Raw genomic sequence first — 25,048 nt, forward strand, 5'->3', positions numbered from 1 at the left:
ATAATTTCAACCAACCGGCCAAGACGACGAAATGGGAAGAGACCGGGGGAAGGGCGAGAGAAAGGGGGGAGGGGGAGTTATCACGAATCCTCTACGTCCCCCAACTTCGATCTTCTAACCCCGAATGACCGGAAAAAGAGCCCGAGTGGGGGAGAACCCCGACTTTTACACGCTTCCCGGGATTTTTGACGTACGGGCTTTTGTGCGGGAACATTTCGCGGAGGTGCTAAAAGGCCGTGCGAGAACCGCAGAGCGCCGCTCGCGCCAGAACAAGCAAGCGCGCACATGGAAACACTCGGGCGGCCTTTGGTACCCCGAGCGGCTCCGATGTCGGATCAATATTATTTTAAATGAGAACATGCTGTTTCCACCTGGCCCTGTGGCGGACGCCGGCCGTGGCCTCACGCACTCGGGGGGGGACGGGGGGGCGCGAATGGGACGCAGGCGGCCAGGAATAACAAGCCCGTTGCCGTCCTGCGGTTCCTAGCCGCACACAGTGTGAGTTATGGGGCTATTTGCCGCTCCCCCCCACCCGCTGCTCCTGCCAAAGCTCGCCAAGGTGTGTTTTTGAGGAGGGAGGGGAAGAGAGAGAGGGAGAACTGGGCAAAGGGGAGGCCTGCAGAGGGGAGGACCCAAACACAAGGGGCTTTTTGATGGTGAAAGGGGTGAGACCCCCCCCTTTCCCCCCCCTTCACCCTCTTTTCCTGCAGCAGCTTAAAGCCAGCCCCCCCCTCCAAACGGGTCCCTTGACAAAGGCCTCCCAGCCGGACTACAGGTGCAAGCCGCCCCTAGGCCAACATACCGATCCGGTGAGATGTGCAATGGCCTCCGTGCCAGGTAAACCTTCCAGGCTGCACATCTGGCCGGCAGCTGGGGCAGACGCCGACAGCCCCCCCCCCCAGAACAAAGGGCGGATTCAGATGCCACACGATGTGGGGGAGGAGGAGGGGGCTTCCTTTTGCCCACCTCCTCTCCTCTCTCCCCATCCCACACGCCCCTCCCGGCGGCCCTGAATTTTCGACGGCCGGCAGCCAAACTCTGAAGGGGTCTCCTTGCAGCTGGAACGGGTTGGGTCAAGGCTTGGGGTCATAGGAGGAACATGGGGATCAAGGGAAGAGGACCTCAGTGTGTGTGTGGGGGGGGGTCTGCTTCAGGAGGAGGAGGGGGAAGAGGAGGAGGAAGAAGAGGAGAGTTATCACGAATCCTCTACGTCCCCCCCCCCCGTTCCCCAACTTCAATCTTCTAACCCCGAATGACTCTCTCTCTTCCTCTCCCTCCCCAAAAACACACCTTGGCGAGCTTTGGCAGGAGCAGCGGGTGGGGGGGGCGGCAAATAGCCCCATAACTCACACTGTGTGCGGCTAGGAACCGCAGGACGGCAACGGGCTTGTTATTCCTGGCCGCCTGCGTCCCATTCGCGCCCCCCCGTCCCCCCCGAGTGCGTGAGGCCACGGCCGGCGTCCGCCACAGGCCAGGTGGAAACAGCATGTTCTCATTTAAAATAATATTGATCCGACATCGGAGCCGCTCGGGTTACCAAGAGGACTAGGAGGAGGAAAAGGAGGAAGAAGAGGAAGAAGAGGAAGAAGGGGAAGAGGAATAGGAGGAGGAAAAGCAGGAGGGGGGAAAGGAGGAGGAAGAGGAGGAAAAGGAGGAAGAAGAGGAAGAAGAAGAGGAAGAGGGGGAAGAGGAATAGGAGGAGGAAAAGGAGGAGGGGGAAAGGAGGAGGAAGAGGAGGAAGAGGAGGAAAAGGAGGAAGAAGAGGAAGAGGGGGAAGAGGAATAGGAGGAGGAAAAGGAGGAGGGGAAAGGAGGAGGAAGAGGAAGAAAAGGACGAAGAGGAAGAGGAGGAAAAGGAGGAGGAAGAGAAGGAGGAAGAAGAGGAAGAGGAAAAGGAGGAGGAAGAGGAGGAAGAAGAGGAGGAAAAGGAGGAGGAAAAGGAGGAGGAAGAAGAGGAGGGGGAAGAGGAAGAAGAGGAGGAGGAAGAGGAGGAGGAAAAGGAGAAATAGGATTCCTACCCCTTCAGGGGGAAGGACTCCCACCTAAAAACCTCTGCCTAACCTACTTAACACCCCACACCAGGAGGGCAGCCAACAAGGCCCCAAAGACCAGGAAGCTCCAAGCCCTCTGAACGGCTGCTGCTCCTGTCCTATTTAACGCAGCTGCCTCCAGACAGGCGGCTTTCTTGTTTCAACGAGGCTGCAACTTTGGGGTTTTTGTTTTTTTTTAAATTTCTGCTCCAGTTCCTCTTTTTTTGGCAACGGCCGGTCGGCCGGCTCTCATGTTCCAGGACAAGCGCCAAAGAGCTGTGCAGTGAACCGCTCACATTTATCGCCTCGCTCTTACATCGCAATCTTTTCTTTTCTTTTTTTGCTTTGTCTTGTTTTTAAAGGTAAGTTGACTGCCTCTTGCGATGAACAAACAATCTGTTTCCCCAATTTTCACCGATTGGGTGGAGGAAGATTGAAGTCCCCAACGGGGCTGGCCCCTGCAGATTCGGGGAGGGGCTGAAAGGTTAAAGCCTTATAAATAGAAGGCCATCGAAAGGGCTCCCATTAAAGGGAATAGTTTTAAAGACGTCTTTTATGTCTGAAATGTCTAAAATAATGGGAGCCTCAGGGGGCAAAGAGAGAGAAAAATAAGGGATTAGTAGCAAGAGCCCCAAGTCCCACAGTCAGCAATCCAAAGACAACAGCAAAGGGCTCCTGGGAGTTGTAGTTCCATGCAGGTAGGGGTGTGTATGTGTGTGAGAGAGAGAGAGAGGAGGGGAGGGGGAGAGAGAGAGGGAGAGAGGTGGGGAGAGAGAAGGAGAGGGGGAGAGAGAGAGAGGGAGGTGGATAGAGAGGAGGAGAGGGGGAGAGAGAGGGAGAGAGAGAGGGAGAGAGGGAGAGGGAGGGAGGGGGAAAGAGAGAAGGAGAGGGGAGAGAGAGAGAGGAGGGAGGGAGAGAGAGAGAGAGAGAGAGAGAGAGAGAGAGAGAGAGAGAGAGAGAGAGAAGGAAGGAAGGAGGGAGGGAGGAATTGATTGGGGGAAAAACAGGCTAAGGACAATTACTCTTTGGCCCCGGGACGAGAGAATATCAAACCAGCCACACAACGGAGAACCTCAATTCGCGACAGGCCCTCCTGGGCTCACAAGAGCTTGTTTAGTGACCATTCAGAGTTACGAGACCAGTGAGAAAAGTGACTTATGACCAGTGGTGGGGTTGGACTTCTTTTTTTAACCACCGGTTCTGTGGGCGTGGCTTGGTGGGCGCACATTGCTCCCGCGCCCGCAGAGGGTTTGCTACTGACCTTCAACCCCGCACTCTCCCTGTGTGTTAAACAGCTGACAGGTGGCAAATCCGCTGTGCGGCGCGAAGCAGCTGAGCTTCAAAAACAGGAAGCAAAAGGTCGGCATGGAGGGCCCAGCAGCTGATCGTAGGAGCCAACCGGTTAGCTCAGGGGTCGCCAACCTTTGGGACCTCAGCGATCGCCAAACTCATCAATTTAAATCCCACGGACCAGAGACCCTGGGAAAATCCCCCGAAAAAAAAAAAGTCTGCAGGAAAATTCCCGAAATTACTGTCTCCAGCTCCGTTCTCAGTGGGGGAGAGAGAGAGACTTTTGGCTTCATGCAAGGAAAACAGCAGAAGCGCAGAAGTCTTTCTTTCTCTCCCAAACTCCGCCAGAAATGAGTCTTTGCCGGCGCAGCCTCTTGGAGCAGGAGGCCTTGCAGGGTCCCCAAGACTCATTTCTGGCGGAGTTTGGGGAGAGAAAGAAAGACTTTGGCTGCTTTCCTTGCGCAGCCAAAAGCAGAAGAAGAAGGAAGATGAGAGAAGCAGCCCAGTGGCCAGGCGGGGTATAAGGGGTGAGTAGGGCACGTCCTCCCCTCCACCCTTCCCCCCCTTTCCCTGTTCATAATGCAAGCGACGCAAGCCTTGTGTTCCCACGGGCCATGTGGGCGGCACAGCCTTGTGTTCCTACGCAGCCTGGATTGCTTTGGGGGATGCTTTGGGGGTGACATTTCTCTGCGGACCACCAAACTTTTCTTGTGGACCACCAGTGGTCCCCAGCTCACTAGTTGGCAACTACTGGGTTAGCTCACAGATGACCCTTGGAGCTACCAGTTCAGACCAACCGGGCCGAACCAGTAGAATACCACCCCCGCTTGTGACCGTTTTTAAAACTTACGACCATCGCAGATGCCCATGATCGCGTGAGCAAAAATGTGGGAAAACTCGTGACGGTTTGCGGTATCATGTCCTGCAATTCCCAAGTTTGTGATCTTCGGACACGCAAAGTCAATGGGGAAGGCAAACTCACTTAACAACGCTGTCACGAAGATTAACAAACCGCAGTGATTCACTTAACAACTGTGGCAAGAGAGGTCTTAAAAACGGGGCAGAGCTCGCCAAACAGCGAGGACAATTAACCCGTGGAACGGAAGTTGCCTTCAGAAGCTGGTGGGTGCTTCATCCCCGGAGGCTTTCGAGAAGAGACCCGGTTGGACAACCATTTGTCTGAAATGGGATAGGGCCGTGTTGGCGAACCTATGCCACGCGTGCCGGAAGGGGCGTGCAGAGCCATTTCCCCCGGCACGCAAGAGGTCACCTGGAAGAGCCCCACTGTGCATGCGCCGCCACCCAACAGCTGATTGTCGGGTATCTGGCATGCCTGCGTGGGGGGAGCAGAGCGGAGGCATGAGAGATGCACACGTAAGCGCAGGGATGCGCTGCACATGAGGGGGGAATCGCGCATGCACAAAGCCGCGCAACGCGCAAGGGTGGATTGCACGTGCATGCGCAAAGATGCGTGCTGCACGAGGGGTGGAATCTCACACTCATGCCCAAAGACGCGTAGCACGCAAGGGGGAATCGTGCGCTGATGCGCAGGGGGCGTGTGGGGGGGGGGGGCAGCATGTATTAAATCCTTCTGGGTGCTCGCTCACAAGCAAGGGCATGCACAATTATCAGCACGGGAGCCCAAAAAGGTTAGCCACCCCTGGTATAGGGTCTCCTTGTTTGAGCAGAGGGCTGGACTAGAAGACCTCCAGGGCGCCTTCCAGCTCGTTCATTGTGTTAACGAGTATCTCGCTTTACCTTGGGCTCAACTGTAGTCGTAGGTGGAGGCTAACCCCGTGCACAGATCTCCGGCTAAGTCCCGGCCATATTCACACACCCCCTCCCTCCCAGACAAGGAAGCAAACAGCTTCAAGCCCCTCACCCGCCCCCCAGGTCGATCTCCCCTCTAACTCCATGTGAAAGAAAGCCCCTCCCTTAAAAAAATGGGTTTTCCAAGGGGGGGGAGGAGGATTAAACCTGGATGAATAGGAAATGGGCTTCTTATTATTATTCTTGAGACATTCCAAAGCGGTGGCAGCAGGTTCTTTCCTGTAACTTAAGACTGGCTTAAGTTTTGGCTCGCAATGCCGTGAGCGGGGAAGGGAAGGGGAGGGGAGGGGAGGGGAGGAGAGGAGAGGGGAGGACTGGAATGGCCACCTCGGGAAAGGCCGAGTTCCTCCTACGAAAAGAGCTGTGGGCAGCGCAGCGAAGGATGAAAGTAAGCAGCCAACCCCCACCACCACCACCACCAGAGAAGGGGTCAACGTACAAGTCTCTGTACTGGTCAAAGGCATTGTTGGCCTCCACCTCGAGCTTCCGCAGGCGAGCCGAAGGCATGGCGCCATCTTCCAAGGGCGGGTCGTATTTGTTGCTCCAGGGTGACCTGTGGAAGGAAGGAGGGGGTGGGGGGAGGGGAGAAAGGTGTGATTTTCATCCCACGTCAAGAGTTGTCCTCCCCCCCCCCCCGGCCCCCCCATGCTGCAGTTGCAAGGACTGGCACGGAGAAGAGACCCAGCGCAGGTTACTTGGGGCGGGGGGGGGGCGGGGGTGTCTAGGGCCCCAGCCTACATGGGCAGGAGCAGGGGGCTGGGAAGAAAATCGTCTGAACCGCATTAAAGCAACCCAGCCGACGAGAGAATAGAAACAGAATAGGAACAGAAATGAATGGAATGGAATGAAGAAGAGAAGAGAAGAGAAGAGAAGAGAAGAGGGAATAGAATCAAATCGAATAAGGAAGAGAAGAGAAGAGAAGAGAAGAGAAGAGAAGAGAAGAGAAGAGAAGAGAAGAAGAGAAGAGAAGAGAAGAGAAGAGAAGAGAAGAGAAGAGAAGAGAAGAGAAGAGAAGAGAAGAGAAGAGTGAGAATGAGAATGAAATGGAATAAGAATAAGAAGAGAAGAGAAGAGAAGAGAAAAGAGAAGAGAAAAGAGGAGTGAGAATGAGAATGAAATGGAATAAGAAGAGAAGAGAAGAGAAGAGAAGAGAATAAGGAATGGAATAGAATAGAAATAAGGAATAGAAGAGAAGAGAAGAGAAGAGAAGAGAAGAGAAGAGAAGAAAGAAGGAATAGAATCAAATCGAATAAGGAAGAGAAGAGAAGAGAAGAGAGGAGTGAGAATGAGAATGAAATAGAATAAGAATAAGAAGAGAAGAGAAGAGAAGAGAAGAGAAGAGAAAGAGAAGAGAAGAGAAAAAGAGGAGTGAGAATGAGAATGAGAATGAAAATGGAATGAAGAAGAAGAGAAGAGAAGAGAGAGAAGAGAAGAGAAGAGAAGAGAAGAGAAGAGAAGAGAAGCGACGGGAAGGGAAGGGAAGGGAAGGGAAGAGAAGAGAAGAGAATAAGGAATGGAATAGAATAGAATAAGGAAGAGAAGAGAAGAGAAGAGAAGAGAAGAGAAGAGAAGAGAAGAGGAGTGAGAATGAGAATGAAATGGAATAAGAATAAGAATAGGAGTTGGAAGGGACCTTGGAGGTCTTCTAGTCCAACCCCCTGCTTAGGAAGGAAACCCTATATACCATTTCAGAGGGGGGAGGGAGGCCTGCAACAAAGAAAAGGGGGCTCCCACCCCATAATAGTGCCGGTAATCCCTCCTCTGACGTGTCTTCCGATGAATTCAGAGACGGGACAGGGATGAAGCGCAAACAGGAAAAAAAAAAACCACGAAATCCTCTTTCCCGTGATCTGTCAGCAGGGGGGGGCAACGCCCACGACTGACTCCCCCAGGTGTAGCTCAGCGGTTCTGTTGCCCCTGGATGGTTTCTTTATTTTATTTTTATTTTTTTAAACCAAGCTGCCAGCTCCGTAGATGTTACTGCTTTGAATTGGCCGCGTACGCTTGGGCTTTTTTTTTTTTTTTAATGGTTTCGGATGTTGTTAGAGGCACCTTACGGCGGAAATGGCTAGAGTCCATATGTTCAAATGAGGGCTGGGGGCTTGTGCCAAACAATTTGCTTCCCTTCACGTAAGCGAGGGAGTTGATTCTTTCACCCTGAGTTAAGAACGCCCATTTTGTAACTGGGCACAGGGGGACCTCCGACAAGGGGCTTGTGCAGGGGTCATCAGCCACCTGGGGCTCTAGAGCTGCATGTGGCTCTTCCATCCCTCTGCTGCGGCTCCCTGTCCCCGGTTGGCAGCACAATTTTGAGAGGAGCTTCTGGTTAAGGGGGCAGGGGGGGCGAAGGAAACTTGTACAGCGCACCAGGAGAAGATTATGGCAGGGGGCGGGTTCTCCAGTCGGCTCCACGATTGATGATGGGGCTTTTGGTAAGGGCAGGTGGAGGAAAAAGGACACAGCGCTAGGAGGAGGCTCGATGGTGGGGGAACCGGACTTCCGGTCAGCTCCAGAACTGAACCGGGGGGGGGGGGGGCTTCCAGTTAGGACTTTTGTGGGTCCTGTTGTTGTTGTTGTTTTTCCCTTTGGGAAACGGGTCCAAATGGCTCTTTTGAGTGTTTTAAGGTTGCCAACCCCTGGGCCTGTGGGTCCACCGCTATCCTCCTCCTCCTCAAGCAAGGTAAGAGATGCACGGTTAGCAAACCACAAAAACGCCCAGCGTGGGATTCCAGAGCTACACAAGCCCTTTCCTGGCCTGTAGAAGACACGCACACAACACACACACACACACACACGCATGCACAAGTGTCCTAACTCGCTCCTCATAAAAGGGATAAGAAGAAAAGAGTGCTGGGGAAGGCAGGGACCGTATCCACCAGAAACCCCCTGCGTTACCACCCCCCAAAAAAGTACATTTACAGCAAGCAAGTGCTGAAGACAGATTTGAAGGGAGGTGGTTCTGAGGAAAGGCAGATGGGAGCGCGCACACACACGCACGCACGCACACACACACACCGCTGTGGGATGAGAGGACCTGGAGGTGATCCCTGGCCTCCCCTCAAATCGTTTCTGTCGCGGCAAAGTCCTGTCGAGCAGCCTCTTGGAAGATGCAAACCACACACCCACACACCCACACACACACACACAGAAAGAGTTCCAGGACAGCGATTAAAAAACACTTAAAAAACGAGGAGGTTATAGGAGAGCAGGGAGGAATTTTGTGTAAAAAAGGGCTGGCCTTCCTCCTCCAGGGGTTGTGGCTGCTTGACATTCCCCAGATGTGTTTCCCACCACGGTGGGTGCGGAGGGGACCAGGGCCTGTCTGGAAGAAGTGATGCGGCCAGCAGAGTCAGACAGGTTGGGGAGGAGGTTGGGGAGGAACCTGGGCCAGTCTTGGAGGCTGGGGAGGGCTCGGACGAGGGCTCTGCGTCGTCGGAGGGAGGGATGGGACCAGGGCAGGCTGGCAGTCATCGGCTGCCTTCCGGCTCAGACAGCAGTGAGGCAGGGGAGCTTCTGGAGCCGGTTCCCTGCCTGCGTATGCGCAGGGCTTCCAGAAGACAAGAACAGTTGGGAAAGCAGGGTCGACTCAGGAGTAAGGCCCCACCTCGAAGATGATTGGCCTCTCCCATAGGACACAAAAGAGGAGCGAAGGGGATGTGAGCTTTTGCAGGAAGCAATTAGTTCGTCTGGTCGGTTCAAGCTTTGAAAAGTTCTGTTTGACTCTGTGTCACCTTTGGCCTTGCCCTGGCTCTCTGGCCGCATTCCAAGTGCGATAAGAGGGAGGGGTATTTATCAACATTCCCCTGGAAGACTGTTTGTGAAGCCTTGCAGGCTGGGAATGGACGTAATTCACAGCCGTGGAAATAAAAGAGGCTTTGCCAGAACGAAGATCGTGTTTTATGCTTTCTAAAGAAGCCTTGGTCAGAACAAGAGGAGAGTTTAGTAACTTACTGGATATGAGCTCACTGACCTCTGTGTAAAGAAAATAGCAGCACGGGTAGACTTGCAACCATTACTTTAGGACGGTTGGAAGTTACCACGGACGCTGAAAGAAGCGACTTAGGAAAGTTTTTCACACTGATGATTGTTGCAGCATCACCACATGATCAACATTCGGACGCCCGGGCAACTGACTCGCATTTACGATGGTCGCAGAGTGCCGGGGTCGCGTGATCCTCTTTGGCGACCTTCCAACGAGCCAAGTCAACAGGGAAGCCAGCTTCAGTTAACCGCCGTATTCCTAGCTTGACAGCAGTGATTCCCTTTAACAACGGGGGCAAGGGAGGTCGTAAAATGGGGCAAAACTCGCTTAACGAAGTCCTGCTTTGCAACAGAAATATTGGGCTTGATTGCGGTCGTAAGTCAAGGACTCTGAGTTCTACCAGTAGTAGATGTTTCACGGCATCTCATCTCCAGGAAACTCCTACCGTGTTTTCCCCAAAATAAGACCCTGTCTTATATTTTTTTTGCCACCCAAAAAGGCACCGGGCCTTATTTTGGGGGAGAAGTCATCCACTGACTAACCTCACTTGCACGCTTCAGCCCCCAACTTCCTTTTAGCTGTTTCAGGAACTTCTTCTGCAGCCGGCAAGGCTCTCCTGAAGGCCTCTGCACCCGATAACAAGAGCTCTGGATCGATCCTGAGCTTTGTTATCACCTACAGAGGCCGTCAGGAAAGCCTTGCCAGCCATGCCGGCTGCAGAAGAAACGGGCCGCCAAGGCAGGTGTCGGGATGTGTAAGGCCTGGCTACAACTGTCCAAAGGTAAGTAGTAGGGCAGCTCCACCACCACCCACCAGCACCCTAGCTTAATTTTTACTCGTCCACTCTGGAGTGGGAGGGATCTTATTTAGGGCTTATTTTGGGTACACTCACTTCCAGGGTAGGTCGTATCTTCGGGGAAACAGGGTACATGCTTCTACATCTGCAAGCGCATCGATTGGCAACACCTCTTGCTGCAAATGAACCCTGTCTTTTTTGTCCACCTGTGCCTTCAGGTGCTACACAATTCCTGGTGTAGCATGACTGGGAGAGCCCACCCCTGTCAGGTATGGAGCTGAAAATAAAAGGAACACTATCGACAGTCCTTGGGTTACGACCGCACAACGGAGCCCGAAACGCACATTGCTAAGTGAGACCTTTGTCCAGTGAGTTCCACCCCGTTTTTACGACTTTCCTCGCTGCCTTTGCTAAGCCAATCTGGCTTTCTCGTTCATTCGGCTTGTCAGAAGACTGTGAAAAGGGAAATCCCAGGACCCTGCGACCGTCGTAAATGTGAAGCGGTTGCCGAGGGTCTGGATTTTGATGACGTGATGACTGCGGGGATGCTGCCGGAGGCGCCGTTGTAACTTTGAACGGTGGCGAAAGGAACCACGGTTAAGTCGAGGGCTACCTGTATTGGCCCCAAACCGGAGGCACGCGGGTCAGTCAGATCCCGTGGGGAGGAAGGAACTTGACCACGTCTCACCTGTAGGAATCGCCGTCCCGGTTGTAATCGCACAGAAGGTAGTCCTTGCCTACCACTTTGTCCCGAGCAATCTTCAGAGGCTGGTCCACCGAGGACAGGAGGTCTTCACAAAGGCTGGGAACCTGAGGAAGAGGAGGAGGGCAGAGAGCCATCAGTCAGGGCAAACGCAGCCGGGCCTCTGGGCTTCCCTCGTGCATCGCTTCTGAGCTGGGCTTATTATCTCCACCCGCCTTTGCCCCATCCGGTGGAAGCAACCCCCAAGATCTGCAGGGCTCCCCGCTTTCTCCACTCGAGCCTTCCTCGGAAATCCACTCCCCTCCTATTGGGATATTTGAAGACAAGAGAGCCTTCGTCTTTATGGAGTCGGCCTCCCCCAAAACTTGTGGGAAGAAGAGTCTGGTTCGGTTTTGAAAAAGCCACCCCTTCACTGCAGACTAGTTTAGTTTATAGTTTTAGTTTAGTTTAAACTTTACTTTACTGTCATTGCACCTCGTACAGTGAAATTTTATAAATATAAAAACAAAACACAAGCATGCATCCTTCGCATTCCATACAGCTGAATTGGAAACCCCTGACGCTGCATTAATATGGCACTATATACAGTAGAATTTAATATAGTTCCTGCTCTGGGATAGAAGCTGTTTTTCAGCCTTATTTGTCCTTGTTTCTAATTATCCTGTGCTGTCTGCCAGATGGTAATAGTTCAAAAAGGGGGAAAAAAAGAGTGCCCAGGATGAGGTGAGGGCTACCCTTCTGCACCGCTCTTATCTAAACCGGGTTTCGGTTTTGGCTTTGATCTCTGCTTTTGAGGGGATGACGAAAGGCAGATAAAAATGTGTTTTGTTTTAATGGGGCAGAGGAGAGATTAGCAAATGGCAATTTCTCCATAAAAGACAGCCGAGCGATGCCGTTTTCCCCCCACCCACCCGCTCTGCTTTTAGTTCACATACACGTTCATAAAACTTTCCCACCAAGGGGAGAATAGATTGTTCAGCCTTTTCACTGGTATCACCCTTCATTCAATTAAGATGATCAACTAAGATGGTCAAAGACCTTGGAGACTAAACCATACGAAAAACGGCTGCAGGTTTGGGGTCTGGCTCGTCTAAAGAAAAAGAAGAATTAGAGGTGACATGATTACAGTCTTCCAGTATTTGAGGGGCTGCCACAAAGAAGATGGGGGTCAAGCTATTCTCCAAAGCACCGGAGGGCAGGACAAGAAACCATGGTTGGAAACTAATCAGAGAGACAAGCAACCTGGAATTAAGGAGAAGCTTCGTAACAGCGAGGACAATTCACCAGTGGAACCGCTTGCCACCAGAAGGTGTGGCTGCTCCATCACTGGAGGCTTTTTAAGAAGAGACTGGACAGTCCCTTGTCTGAGATGGGATAGATTCTCCTGCTTGAGCAGGGGGCTGGACTAGAAGACCTCCAAGGTCCCTTCCAGCTCTGCTCATTCTATTCTTTCTCTTTCTTCTGTATTCTATTTTTTCTACTCTCTGTTCCGTTCCATTCCGTATTCTGCTCTGCTCTACTTGTAGGAATCGCCTACAATAGTCTATTCTATTCTCTATCGTCTGTCGTCTCTATTCTATTCTATTCTATTCTATTCTATTCTATTCTATTCTATTCTATTCTATTCTATTCTACTCTATTCTATTCTAATCCTATCCCTATCCCTATCCTTTCGGATATCTGATAAATCAGTTTCATTCAGGATTCGATGTTCCTTCTGCCTGTCATCTTGTATAAAATGCTACCTTAAAAAAAAAACTAACCCTCACTCAGTCCCAAAAATGTCCAGCATCCTCAATCAGGACGAGCGCACAAGTCACAAGCAACAGAGGCCCCCAAATAAGGGAACGGGACTTTTTTTCTGCCAAGCCAGAGGGCGACCACCACAAAGGAAAGGTCTTCCCATGGCAGCCCAGCGGCCCCGTTCAGCGGCCTTCTCAACATCTGGAGGGAAGAGTAAGGTTGAAGTCTGAACAGGCTGATTGGAACGCGCTGCTGCAACCTCTCTTCTGCACAGCCACACACGGTTGTGTCTCTGGAGACTCTCAATCATCTGGGTCACAGTTGTCCTCTTAGGAAGGTGCTTTTCCAAAAGACAACTGGACTTTCTCGGCTTTTGGAGAACTGGAGAAGCTCCTTTGCATGAGAAGCAAAACATTTTCGAAGGGAAAAAGAAAGCCAAGAAAGACCAGTTTTCCTTCTGGAAAAACACCTCTGGGACGCGCAGGGTTGTGTACACAGACAAGGGGCAACGCTCGGCTCCCGTCCCGTTTGCGGGGGCCACTCCTGTGGTCTTGCACAACTCAAGCACAGGCATGTCTGCAGATGGGTCGTACAGCGCCTGCTTCCTGCCAAACTTGCTGTAAAGCAATTCCTGGAAGGGGACAGAGCAAGAACCTTTCAAAAATGGTAAATATTTATAATGGAAACCTAAGAACTGCTAAGAGAATAAGCTGACCGTGAATGGCAGCTTAATTTTTTCCACTAGCTCATGCTCCGGGTGGTGTTCAATGAGCTTTCTGGGCAACCTGCCAACCACCTCCCGAATTGTTAAGGGGGGGCGGGAATTACCTGTACCTTTAAAAAAAAGAGGTGATATTGCTGAAATAACATATGCAGAGCTGAAAGAGCAAACGGCAAGCCGCTTATAGATAAGCCTTGAGTTACTAACTCTAAACGTTAGTCCATTATTCAGCTAGCCTCTCTCTCGCACAGGCTCGCACATACTTGCAAAAGAGGTGTGTTAACTAAACACTAATTTTGGATGCAAAAACATTCCAAATCTGGGCTTTCCTTTAAGAATAAGAATAGAAAGATCTGGTGGGTGAGGATAGGGAGAGAAGTCAACTCTGTCTACAACTCGGGAGAGAAGTCAACAGTTTGAGTAGACAACCCTGGCATGTTTGAACAAATAAGAGACATGCTCAAAGGCATAGGATTCACATGAGCATCCCTGAAAAACAAGGAACGCTTCATAGGGTGTCTCCATCTTTATCCCTGTGAAGCGTTTTCAAGAGGCCCCTGGACTTCCTGGTTTTTCTTTGAAGACATTTTGCTTCTCATCCAAAAAGCTTCTTCAGCTCTGACTGGATGGTGGGGGAAGGGAAGGATGTATGCTCTTTGCAGCTGGTCATTTGCATCCTTTTAGCAAGTCGAGTTGTTGAGGCCACTTGGAGGTGTCTGTGCATAAAAGGATGCCAATGCCCAGCTGTCTGCAAGGAGTATAAATCCTTCCCTTCCCCACCATCCAGTCAGAGCTGAAGAAGCTTCTTAGATGAGAAGCGGAAATGTCTTCAAAGACAAACCAAAAAGTCCAGTTGCCTGTTGAAAAAAAATAAAAGCACCTTTGGGACAACCAGGACCTGGATGACTTGAGAATCTCCACAGAACCACAGAACCACAGAGGACGAAGAGCAAACAATTGGGGGACTGGAGGCTAAAACATATAAAGAACAGTTGCTGGAACTGGGTATGTCTGGTCTGAGGAAAAGAAGGACCAGGGGAGACAGGATAGCAGTCTTCCAACATCTCAGGGGCTGCCCCAAAGAAGAGGGAGTCAAGCTATTCTCCAAAGCACCTGAGAAGGCAGGACAAGAAGCAATAAATGGGTGGAAACTAATCAAGGAGAGAAGCAACTTAGAACTAGGGAGGAATTTCCTGACAGTGAGGAAAATTAATCAGTGGAACAACTTGCCTCCAGAACTTGTGAATGCTCCAACACTGGAAGTTTTTAAGATGATGTTGGACAACCATTTGTCTGAAGATATCCTATCCTATCCTATCCTATCCTATCCTATCCTATCCTATCCCATCCCATCCCATCCTATCCTTCATTCCAGTCCATATTTTCTTTTCTTTTTTATTCTTTTCTGAACCCTATTCTATTCTGAACCCTATTCTATTCTATCCTATCCTATCTTCTATCCTATCCTATCCTATGCTATCCTATCCTATCCTATGCTATCCTATCCTATATGAATGGCTTATTACACTTACAAGCGCTTGCTAGTCTGGGGTAGTCCTATCAGTATTAATTATGCTTACTGAAGTGGCAATCGAAGGGCCACAGAGGTCCCCCCTACAGAGACATCCGGTGGGGGTTGTCCTGCCTGGCGGGTCAATCTCAGGAACCCTACAGCTCAGGAAGGCCCACCCTGGCCTCACGCCACCCCAAAACCCAAGACCCCCTTCCCGTAAAGACCCAGGCTTTTGTGAGCATGAATGAGGCCACTATTTTGGGACGGGCCTACAAAAGAAGGGCCGTGCAGGGAGATCAGGCATAGGGGAAAAGACAGACAAATTTGGGAGAGGCAGGGGGGAAAAAAACCTGAGCCTGCGACGCCTAACAAGGCTCTCTTTGTCCCGTGTTCCACCACCCTCGGCCGCGCTATGCTAGCTGGAGTTAATGAACCGGGTATCGGGACAGAGTTTTAATTAAAAACCGAGCCATCTTTCCAGTCAGCAAGACAAGCGGCCACCTGTGCAACGGTCAGTAACCCAACACCTTTCCTGAGCAGCTGGCTGAGCCTTCGCTTCCTGCTCGAAAGGCCAAATCGGACGCGCTCATATTCATGGAAACCAGGGGGATCGAGAGGGGATGAGGGGTGTCAAGCCAGGTCTTGGGGACGACAGCTGGCCGTGGGAACTTGTCCGTTCATAGTGGGGGGTGGAGATTTGAGGTGTGCTTCTGGGATCCGGCTTTCCCCTTCAGGTCGATATGGGCCACGTAGTCCCCGTGCCCCAGCACGGACGCTGGAGATAAACCTTCCGAATACTAAAGGCCGGAGAATGGAATTTGGGTCAACAAGAATTGCAGAAGAGCTATGGAACTTGGTTCAGTTTAGTTTCCTTGTCACTGCACCTCGTACAACGAAATTAAATACCGTCTTCAATGTACGTTACGATTATGAAAATAAACACAAACACACATCCTTCAGATTCTTATGCAACTGAATGGGAAACCATGGATATTGCATTAATATTGCACTATGCAGAGCTACTGCCTTGGGATAGAAGCTGTTTTTCAGCCTATTTGTCCTTGTTTTTATTATTCTGTACTGCCTGCCAGATGGTCATAGTTCAAAAAGAAAAAAAAAAAAGGTTGCCCAGGATGAGATGGATCTTTGAGAATGTTTTGAACTTTCTTGAGGCAGTGGGAGCTCTAAAGCTCTTCCAAAGATGGGAGAGGGCAACCCAATATCCTCTGGGCCGTGACGTTCGCCCTCTGGAGCGCTGTCCTATCTGCCCCTGTGCAACGGTTGCTCTCCAGACCTTAAAAGTGAACATCTGTTGCATTTGACAGCTTCGAAGAGGCTCAAAGGCAATTTTCTGAAGCACCCCTTTAGAAAAACAAAATTTTTTTTAAAAAAAAGACCCCAAGAGGAGAATTGCAGAATTAGGCACCGCAGGATGAAAAATTCAGACGCTGACGGGATCCATGGAAAACAATTCTCCTCCATGCTCCATTGACTTAAGAGGCAGAGTAGATCTGTCTGATCTTCCGTGACGGCCTCCCACATGCACCAATGCCCCTTCCAAATGCTCGGCCTAAACAGAATCGTCAGGAAAGGGGGAGGGTTGCCTGGAAAACGGCGCCCAGAATTCTCGTGCCGAATTATTCTGCGGCCTGCAACATCCGTTCGGTGTCTTAACCCGAGGTTCACCTCTCTGCCATACATGCGAAGGGCGAGCTGCCTGCATTCTTTCCTGCTTGCTGGTTGCAACCGACTGTAAAAATATGTGCTTGGTGTTTGGCCCGCTGGGAGGGAGGGAGGTTGAGAGGCTGATCCCTCTGGTGCAGATCCAAAAAAGATCCGGTGGAATGCGGTCTGAGGGAAGCTGCCCAAGCTCCTTTTTTGTTTTGTTTTATTTTGTTATTTTTTTTTCCCAAAAGGTGGCTTCTGTTCCAATCCATAACTCAGCCTGTCTGGACGCATTTGTACTTACTAAGAGCTCCTAAGATTAATTGGCTTGGTGGTAATCTGAGATTCTTCCTTTCCAGGCGGAAAACTGGCTTGAGTTGAGGGAGGTAAAGTTAATTTGGGCCAGAGCTCCTGTTTCAACCAAGGACCCCAAATTTGGCAGACCCCAGCATTTGAGACACAGCGACTGCCCCGTTCAGAAGATCGCTCAGAAATGCCAGACACCAGATTCACCAAGGCCTTGTTGTTGTTTGTGAATCTGCCAACCGGCCTTCCCATTGAAATGCTGAAACCTGGAACGTGGGTATTCGGGGTTAGGGTGTAAAACTCTGGATTTTAGAACAGTGCAACCGGGCGCATCTCCAAGGCTGTTCCTTGGGACGAAGTGGCGGAGCATCAACTCAGACAAGATGACCTACAAGATCAAGGGAGGTCCTAATACTACTCTATGAAGCCTTGGTAAGGCCGCACTTAGAGTATGGCCTCCAGTTCTGGTCATCACACTATAAAAAAAGAGGTTGAGATTCTAGAAAGAGTGCAGAGAAGAGCAAGCAGGATGATCAGGGGACTGGAGGCTAAAACATATGATGAACTGTAGCAGGAACTGGGTATGGCCAGGTGTAAGGAAGGGCCAGGGGAGACAGGATAGCAGTCTTCCAATATTTGAAGGGAGAGGGAGAGAAAGAAGGAAGGAAGGAAGGAAGGAAGGAAGGAAGGGAGGGAGGGAGGGAGGGAGGGAGGGAGGGAGGAAGGAAGGAAGGAAGGAAGGAAGGAAGGAAGGAAGAGCAAGAGAGAGGCTAAAACATACAATGGACGGTTTCAGGAACTGGGCCTGGCTAGTCTAGGGAAGAGAAGGACCAGGGGAGACAGGAGAGCATCTTCCAATATTTGAGGGGCTGCCCCAGAGAGGAGGAGGGGGGTCAAGCTATTTTCCAAGGCACCGGGAGGCCAGACAAGGAAGAATGGATGGAAACTGATCAGGGAGAGATTCAACCTGGAAATAAGGAGGAATTTTCTGATGGTGAGAACAATCAACCCATGGAACAGAAGTTGCCCTCGGAAGTTGTGGGAGCCTCATCATTTGGGACTTTCAAGAAGAGATTGGACTGCCCTCTGTCAGGAATGGTGTACGGTCTCCTGCTTGGGCAGGGGGTTGGACTAGATGACCTACAAGGTCCCTTCCAATTCTATTAATCTGTATATCTGTAAGATCCACAGCCAACTGCCTGGGGTTCCTGAGCTGCTGGGGAGGAGGAAAATGTGTGACCTGCACACAGCCCCAGGTCTTGGATACTTCAGAGCCCACTCCTCAGCTTCCGGTCTTTTCCCTTATTTACACAAACCACAGCCAAATTACAACACTGTCCTTTTACACACCCACACCCCAACAATACACTCTATGTGCGTGCCTCAGTCGCACACTGGGTACGAATCTGCACGGGCAGGACAAGATGTTGCTTCAGGCACGGCTGGAGTTTCAGGCACTTCCCACTTGCAGGGACAGCTCTCGTCTCTCCTTTCTCTCGGCCCACTTTCCAAATTCCTCCATTGCCCCAAGACGCCAAACTGCCTGTTGAGCAATCATTAAGTGTTCCTTTCTGAGTCTTGGGGGGGTGGGGGGGGAGACCAGCACACACCGTCCTATTTTCAGACAAGGGCTTCAGAGAGAGGGGGAGGGAGGGGGAAAGAGAGAGAGAGAGAGAGAGAAAGAGAGAGAGAAAGAGAGGGAGTGGGAGAGAGAGAGAGAGAGAGAGAGAGACAGGAGAGAGAGAGAAAGAGAGAGAGACAGGAGAGAGGAGAGAGAGACAGGAGAGAGAGAGAGAGAGAGAGACAGGAGAGAGAGACAGGAGAGAGAGAAGGACAGAGAGAGAGAGGGAGAGGGAGACAGAAGAGGGAGAGAGGGAAAGAGAGAGAGACAGGAGAGAGAGAGAAACAGGAGAGAGACAGGAGAGAGAGAGAGAGAGAGAGAGAGAGAGAGAGAGAGAGAGAGAGAGAGAGAGAGAGAGACCGAGAGAGGAGAGAGAGAGAGAGAGAAAGAGAGAGAGAGAGAGAGAGAGAGAGAGAGAGAGAGAGAGAGAGAGAGAGAGAGAGAGAGAGAGAGAGAGAGAGAGACCCTTGACGGACAAGAGCGCTAATGAACTCTAATTACAAACCCAGCAGCCCGTGAAAGCCGTAGAAGAACAGGCTGGGCCTAATGAGCGAGGAGGGTCATCCACCGGCGGTTTGGGGAAGGGGCGCTGACCCAGAAAGGACCCTGCCTGCCTGCCTGGATGTGCCCCTTGTGTTTCATGTCCAAGTTAGGCCTTCTCCTCGGCTAGGCACAAATCGCATCTGGCAAGGCCATCAACAGCTGCCCCCCCAGGACTCCCGGGACCAAGGACGCCGGCACTAAGGGCAGAGGTAAAAGCTTGGCCTTTGGGGTCCTGGCTCAGGGCGTTTAATGCGGAGCGTTTCTTTTGCTTGGACCACCTTGGTGGCCTTCCTGAAACTGGGAAGAGCGGAGGGAGGCAAGACCTGCCTGACGGTGGCGTCGCTCAGACGGGCAAAACCGTAAAACAAAAAAAAACCAAACCCAGCCAGAAACCCAGAGCGATGAATTCTGCATGTCTTGCTCTTTCTTCCTTAGGTAAAAGGTAAAAGGTTCCCCTCGCACATCCGCGCTAGTCGTTTCCGGCTCTAGCGGGCGCTGGTCATCTCTGTGACAAAGCCAAAGAAGAGCCAGCGCTGTCCGAAGACGTCTCCGTGGTCCTGTGGCCGGCAGGATTAAACACCGAAGGTGCACGGAAGGTCGCTGTTCCCTTCCCACGAAAGGGGTCCCTCTTTTTTCTACTTGCATGTTTTTTTACGTCCTTTCGAACTGCTCGGTTAGCAGAAGCTGGGACAAGGAACGGGGAGCTCACTCCGTGACACGGCGCTAAGGATTCGAACCGCCAAACTGCCAACCTTTCTGACCGACAAGCCCAGCGTCTTAGCCACTGAGCCACCCTGTTAAGCAGTGGGGAAAATAACGAAGGTGGGATTTGCGTGCCCTCGCAGGTGCAGCTTCGGGCCCCCACCTGAAAGATGGCTCACTCAAAGGGGGGGTGTTCACCCTGGGTTTTGAATCCTCCTGAGGAACAGAGACCCCAGGAGGATGAAATATAGACAAACCAACAGAGCCAAGACACCCCATCCTAAAAAACGACCTCGCTCTCCAACCCACGCAGGGCGAGACAAGCCACTCTCAAGTAGGGCGGGAGTTTTTAAAGAGGTGGGGGAATCTGTCAGACCTGACGGATCTCCAGCCGCTTGTGCAGAACGTGGAAGGGCCTAATGGGTGCCCAGCTACTCACCAAATCAATCAGGTCACTGAGGTTTTTCTCTATTTGCTGGGGAGGAAGACGCCTCATCAAATCCAAGGCACAGTCCAGCTGCTGCTCACTCTGTGGGCGGGGAAGAAAAAATAAAAGGAAAAAGTTACGTACAACCAATTTAGCAACCATAAATTGAACTTGAGGCCTGGTCGACTGGTGGGAGGTGGGCTCATCTCATAATCTCTATTACTACTATTACTATTCATCTTCTCATCACTCCTTATCGCCCATCCCCTCCCACCTGTGTCTTATGACTGTAACTTTGTCGCTTGTATCCTTACGATTTATAGGGACTGTTTCCTGGTATGATTTGATTGCTTATATTGTACCCTGTGACTATCATTAAGTGTTGGACCTGATGATTCTTGACAAATGTATATTTTTTTCCTTTATGTACACTGAGAGCATTTGCACCAAGACAAATTCCTTGTGAATTCTAATCAGACATCAGGCAGATGCTGGGTTGGGAACAGGGGCCTTGAGTGTGCAAAGCCAGGACTCTGGCAACATGGCGGTTGCCTCCTTTAGGCACATGGATCACAAAGCCCATCAGTCCTGAGATGGGGTCAACAGTGCTTCAAGGGAGGCGTTCAAACTCTCTGCCAAGCGGAGATTCAACCGATGCACCCGATGGACCAGGCCAGGGACAGCTGTTCCCAGAAGGCAACCCACCCAATTCGGCATCGAGCAGTCTTACCCCCTTACCCCCAGCCATCTTCCTATTGCCCCAACAAAGATGGGAGGATAGGGTGGGGGGCATTGCTGCGGTATCTGTACTTTCATTCTTTCTCTAACCCCTGACTCCAAGGCAAAGCCAGAACGTGCAGATAAAATAATATTACGGGGAAATGAAAAAAAAAGATTTCCTCCGGCACCGAAGTGCCTATCGAGAAAGAAGACAACTATAGAACTAGATAAGTGGCTAAAACTCTGGGAAAGAAACTATAAGTTGACGATCGCAACCACTTATAAAGAATGTTTGTATAAAATGTTTTATAGGTGGCACTTAACCACTGGCTGAAACTAGCAAAAATGTTTAAAAGTATGTCCACCAAATGTTGGAAATGTAATCAAAAACTGGGCACATACCACCACCTGTGGTGGACGTGCCCAAAAGCAAATAAAAAAAGGGCAAAAATACATATGTGGTTAGAAAAAAAATGTTAAGACAGCATATAGATTTTAAGCCAGAACTATTTTTGTTAGGCGTAATACCAGAAAAATATGATAAAGAGAATGTATATTTATTACATGTTTTAACAACACCAAGAATTGTATTTGCACCACCTTGGAAAAGCGAAGGAACACCTACAGAAGATGTAATTAAAATTAATATTGGACTCTGCAGAAATGGACAGATTAACACTGAAGATAAAAGAAAAATAGGACAGAGTATATTTCGAACTTGGGACATATTTAATCAACGGTTGGACAACACAGGTAGAAATGAGCCATGGTGATGCAGTGGTTAGGGGGCAGTACTGCAGGCTACTTCTGCTGACTGCCAGTGACTGCCAGCAGTTCGGCACTTCAAATCTCACCAGATTCAAGGTTGACTCAGCCTTCCACCCTTCCTAGGGGAGTAAAATGAGGACCCAGATTGTTGGGGGCAAGAGGCTGATTCTGTCAACCACTTATAGGGCTGTAAAAGCACCGTGCAGTGGTATATAAGTCTAAGTGCTGTTGCTAAACTAGAAACTTCAGATGTAAATGAATTGACTGAGACGGTACTGTTCTTTAAGCACATATTGTATGTAAAAGAAAAAACATATATATATAGAGAGAGGGGGGTGGGAGAGAGAGAGGGAGAGGACAACTTGTGTTTGACTTCGCAATGCCCTCCCTCCCAGATGGGGCTGGAATTCCCCCCCTTCGGTGCCCAGAACAGCTCAGCTGATGGATGCAGAAATAAAAATAAACGGCTGCCTGCAGTACTGTTACTGTAAGGCACCGCAAACTCTCAGGGCACCGTCCCTCATTAGCAAATGGTTTCAATATTTCCCCTTTCACAGCAGCCAGAAATGGCAGCCATCCACCACGTCCGGAGCCAACTCTTCGGCAGACATTCTTCAGAGGTTACCGAGCCTCTGCGGAGCAGCACTGGAGGCCCCCAACCAGACCCCCAGATACCTCCGTGGCAGAGAGGGGTCCCCGTGGCCCGAGCACTGGTTCCTCTCCTGAAGGTTACAGGTTTGTTTTTTGACAGCTCCAAAGCCTGTGGAAGCCTCCAGAGTGTTGAAGGCCAGCCCAGATTCAAACATTCCTAGCTTAGTCAGAATAGAGGCGACCTTGGAGGTCATCTGGCCCAACCCACCACTCAAACGGGAGATCCTATACCATTTTAGACCAATGGCTGCCCATCAAATCTCATCTTAAAGACCTCCAGTGATGGAGCAGCCACAACTTCTGGTGGCAAGCCGTTCCACTGGTTAACTATCCTCGCTGTTACGAGGCTTCTCCTTAATTCCACGTTGCTTCTCTCCTTGGTTGGTTTCCACCCGCCGGTCCTTGTCTCGCCTTCTGGTGCTTTGGAAAATAGCTTTGGTAAGGAGATGGCTAGGATATCCCGGCACAGATCTAACTATTTTTATCTGGCATTTGGGCTGGGTGCAAGCCACCCCCGCAAAACAAATCATCCACAACACACCTCTTCGCTTAGGACAATTAAGAACAGCCTCTGGGCAAAAAAAGGAAGTTATTGGTGTCAAGCGAAAAAGCTCGCCATGTACCGCAAGAAACAGGAAGGTTGCGTTTGGGTAGACTGATCTGCATGGGCACTGAACCAGGAATCCCATTAAAGAACGCTGCAGCACTCGAGAGCGATGGCGGGGAGGGGAATCACTTCTTTCTCCCTTCCTTATTTTCTGTTGATTTCCCCTCTTCCATCCCAGTGCCAATCACGGCTTGCCAGCTTACATTCAAGAAACAGGCCTTTGAACTCCCATCTTCTGTGAGGGTGCCAACGAAGAATACTATTTGTCACTCGGGGTTGAAATGAGGGGCATCTGGTTAGGGTTTGGGGGTTTTTTTGCACACATTTCCTGACCCAAACTAGGTTAACAGGAGTTGTGGTGGCGCAGTGGTTAGAACGCAGGGCTCCTTCTGCTGACTGCCGGCAGCCTGCAATTTGGCAGTTCGATTCTCACCAGGCTCAAGATTGACTCAGCCTTCCCTCCTTCCGAGGTGGGTAAAATGAGATTGTTTGGGGGCAAGAGGCCGACTCCATCAACCACTTAGAGGGGGCTGGGAAGCACTGGGAAGCGGTAAAGGCAAAGGTTCCCCTTAACATACATGCTAGTCACTCTAGGGGGCGCTGCTCCTCTCCGTTGCAAAGCCAAAGAAGAGCCAGCGCTGTCCGAAGACGTCTCCGTGGTCCTGTGGGCAGCATGACTAAACGCCTTTGAAGGCGCGCGGAACGCTGTTCCCCTCGCACCAAAGGGGTCCCTATTTTCCCACTTGCATTTTTTACGTGCTTTCAAACTGCTAGGTTGGCAGAAGCTAAGACAAGTCACAGGAGCTCACTCCATTACGTGGCAGTGCTAGGGATTCGAACCGCCCTTTCTGATTGACAAGCTCAGCGTCTTTGCTGTTGAGCCACCGTGTGTGAAGCGGTATATAAGTCTAAGGGCTGTTGCCATCATCAGTGCTCAGGTAACTAGGTAACATCAACCAAGCACGGAGAGCGCCAAGGACCCTTCTATGAGGGTGATTTCCATTGGAGGACGCTAGAACTCCCCACTTCCTGACCATTCCTCTGCCTCCTCTCTCTCTCTCTCTCTCTCTCTCTCTCTCTCTCTCTCTCATCCCTTTATCTCCCAGTTCCCCCCCAAGTACAGGAAGTCCTTGACTTACAAGTTCACTTACAAAGTTACCACGGCATTGAAAAAAGTGACTTATGACCATTTTTCACATACTGGTGACCGCCGCAACATCCCTAGAGTCATGCGATTTACATTCAGATGCTTGACAGCTGACTCGTACTTATGACGGTGGCACAGTGTCTGGGGGGGAGGGGAGATGTCACGTGACTCCCTTTTTGCGACCTTCTGGCCAGCCAAGTCCATAAGGGATCCGGATTCACTTAACAACCGTGTTCCAATTGAACAACGGCCGTAATTTATTTAGCAAACGCGGCGAGAAAAAGTGGCAAAATGAAGCAAAAGTCACCGAACAAATGTCTCGCTTGGCCACATACATTTTGGGCTCAATCTTGGTCGTACGTCGAGGGATGGAAATATTTTTTACTGCTGGTTCTGTGGGCGTGGCTAGGTAGGGAGTGGCCATGTGACTGGGCAAGTGTGGCTTTTTTGTGTGTGCAGCACCTCACCCTACCCCAGCGCTCCATTTTTTGGCCTCCTGGATGAAGCAGTTAAGACAGCAAGGGGGATTCCGGCACAGCTGATCGTTAGAACAGCTGATCATTGGGAGAAAGAGAAAAAGAAACACTGGTTCAGGCCAACCGTTAGCTGTTTTCTTACTACAGGTTCAGCCTAACAGAAGCATTTTTTACTACCAGTTCGCCCGAACCAGGCCAAATTGGTAGAATCCCACCACTGTCTACCTGTAAAATAACTGTTTTAAGTTGGCCCCCAAGAAATGCAGCTCTGGCAGCAAAGTCCAGGGAGAGGGGGCCCTGCCACTGCGTCCCACTTCGCTTCGTTGTCTCCATGCTAGGTCTACCGTTGTGATGTCAGGCGTGCGACACTGGGATCGTGGGAATGGACGACAGCCCAGCAGGGCCAGCTGGAAAGTTTTTAAGAGGTTGGAAGAGGGGAAAGGATCGTCTCACCAGCTGCTTCCTTCAGCATTTTGCTACAACTCAGGAATTGGGCTGAAACTGGAAATATTACCTATCTTTTCCAAGATTTACGTTCTGTCAGCCTGGGCTGGATTCCAGCAAACGTCAAGAGCAATCAGGGAAATTTCTACGCTGTCCATAGATCTTTAAAGAACCAGGCAAAAAGCAGGGAGGCGGTTTTTGCACCAAATGACCCTCGTGCTGGCTAATATTCTTTCTTCCCTGCCCCAGAGCAAAGCCCAGACCGACATGCTTTCAAAAAGGAATGTCAGAAATTTGTATTTCCGGTTCCCCGGCATCTAGTAAGTATAGAAACGACCATCATTAAGACAAGGGAGCAACTGAC

The 25,048-nt window shown here is 50.7% G+C and overlaps 1 protein-coding gene and 1 long non-coding RNA gene across 3 annotated transcripts in view; one reads left to right on the forward strand and one right to left on the reverse strand.

Moving 5' to 3' along the window:
* Positions 1–25,048, reverse strand: part of CAPZB (capping actin protein of muscle Z-line subunit beta) — a 49,067-nt gene that overhangs the window by 11,297 nt on the left and 12,722 nt on the right. For both annotated transcript variants that reach the window (XM_087914816.1, XM_087914815.1), the window contains exons 2-4: positions 19,884–19,973; positions 10,616–10,737; positions 5,589–5,702 (exon numbers count right to left, since the gene is read on the reverse strand). In XM_087914816.1, the coding sequence (XP_087770942.1) occupies positions 5,589–5,702; positions 10,616–10,737; positions 19,884–19,973 (326 nt within the window). The remainder of the gene's footprint in view (positions 1–5,588; positions 5,703–10,615; positions 10,738–19,883; positions 19,974–25,048) is intronic.
* On the forward strand, positions 12,962–19,389 carry LOC148124490 (uncharacterized). The gene is made up of 3 exons (XR_015739810.1): positions 12,962–13,039; positions 16,632–17,010; positions 19,178–19,389. It is a non-coding gene; the product is annotated as an uncharacterized LOC148124490 (long non-coding RNA).

Source organism: Pseudonaja textilis, chromosome 18, assembly GCF_049901715.1.
Source record: "Pseudonaja textilis isolate UNSWEBS1 chromosome 18, rPseTex1.2, whole genome shotgun sequence".
Taxonomy (NCBI): domain Eukaryota; kingdom Metazoa; phylum Chordata; class Lepidosauria; order Squamata; family Elapidae; genus Pseudonaja; species Pseudonaja textilis.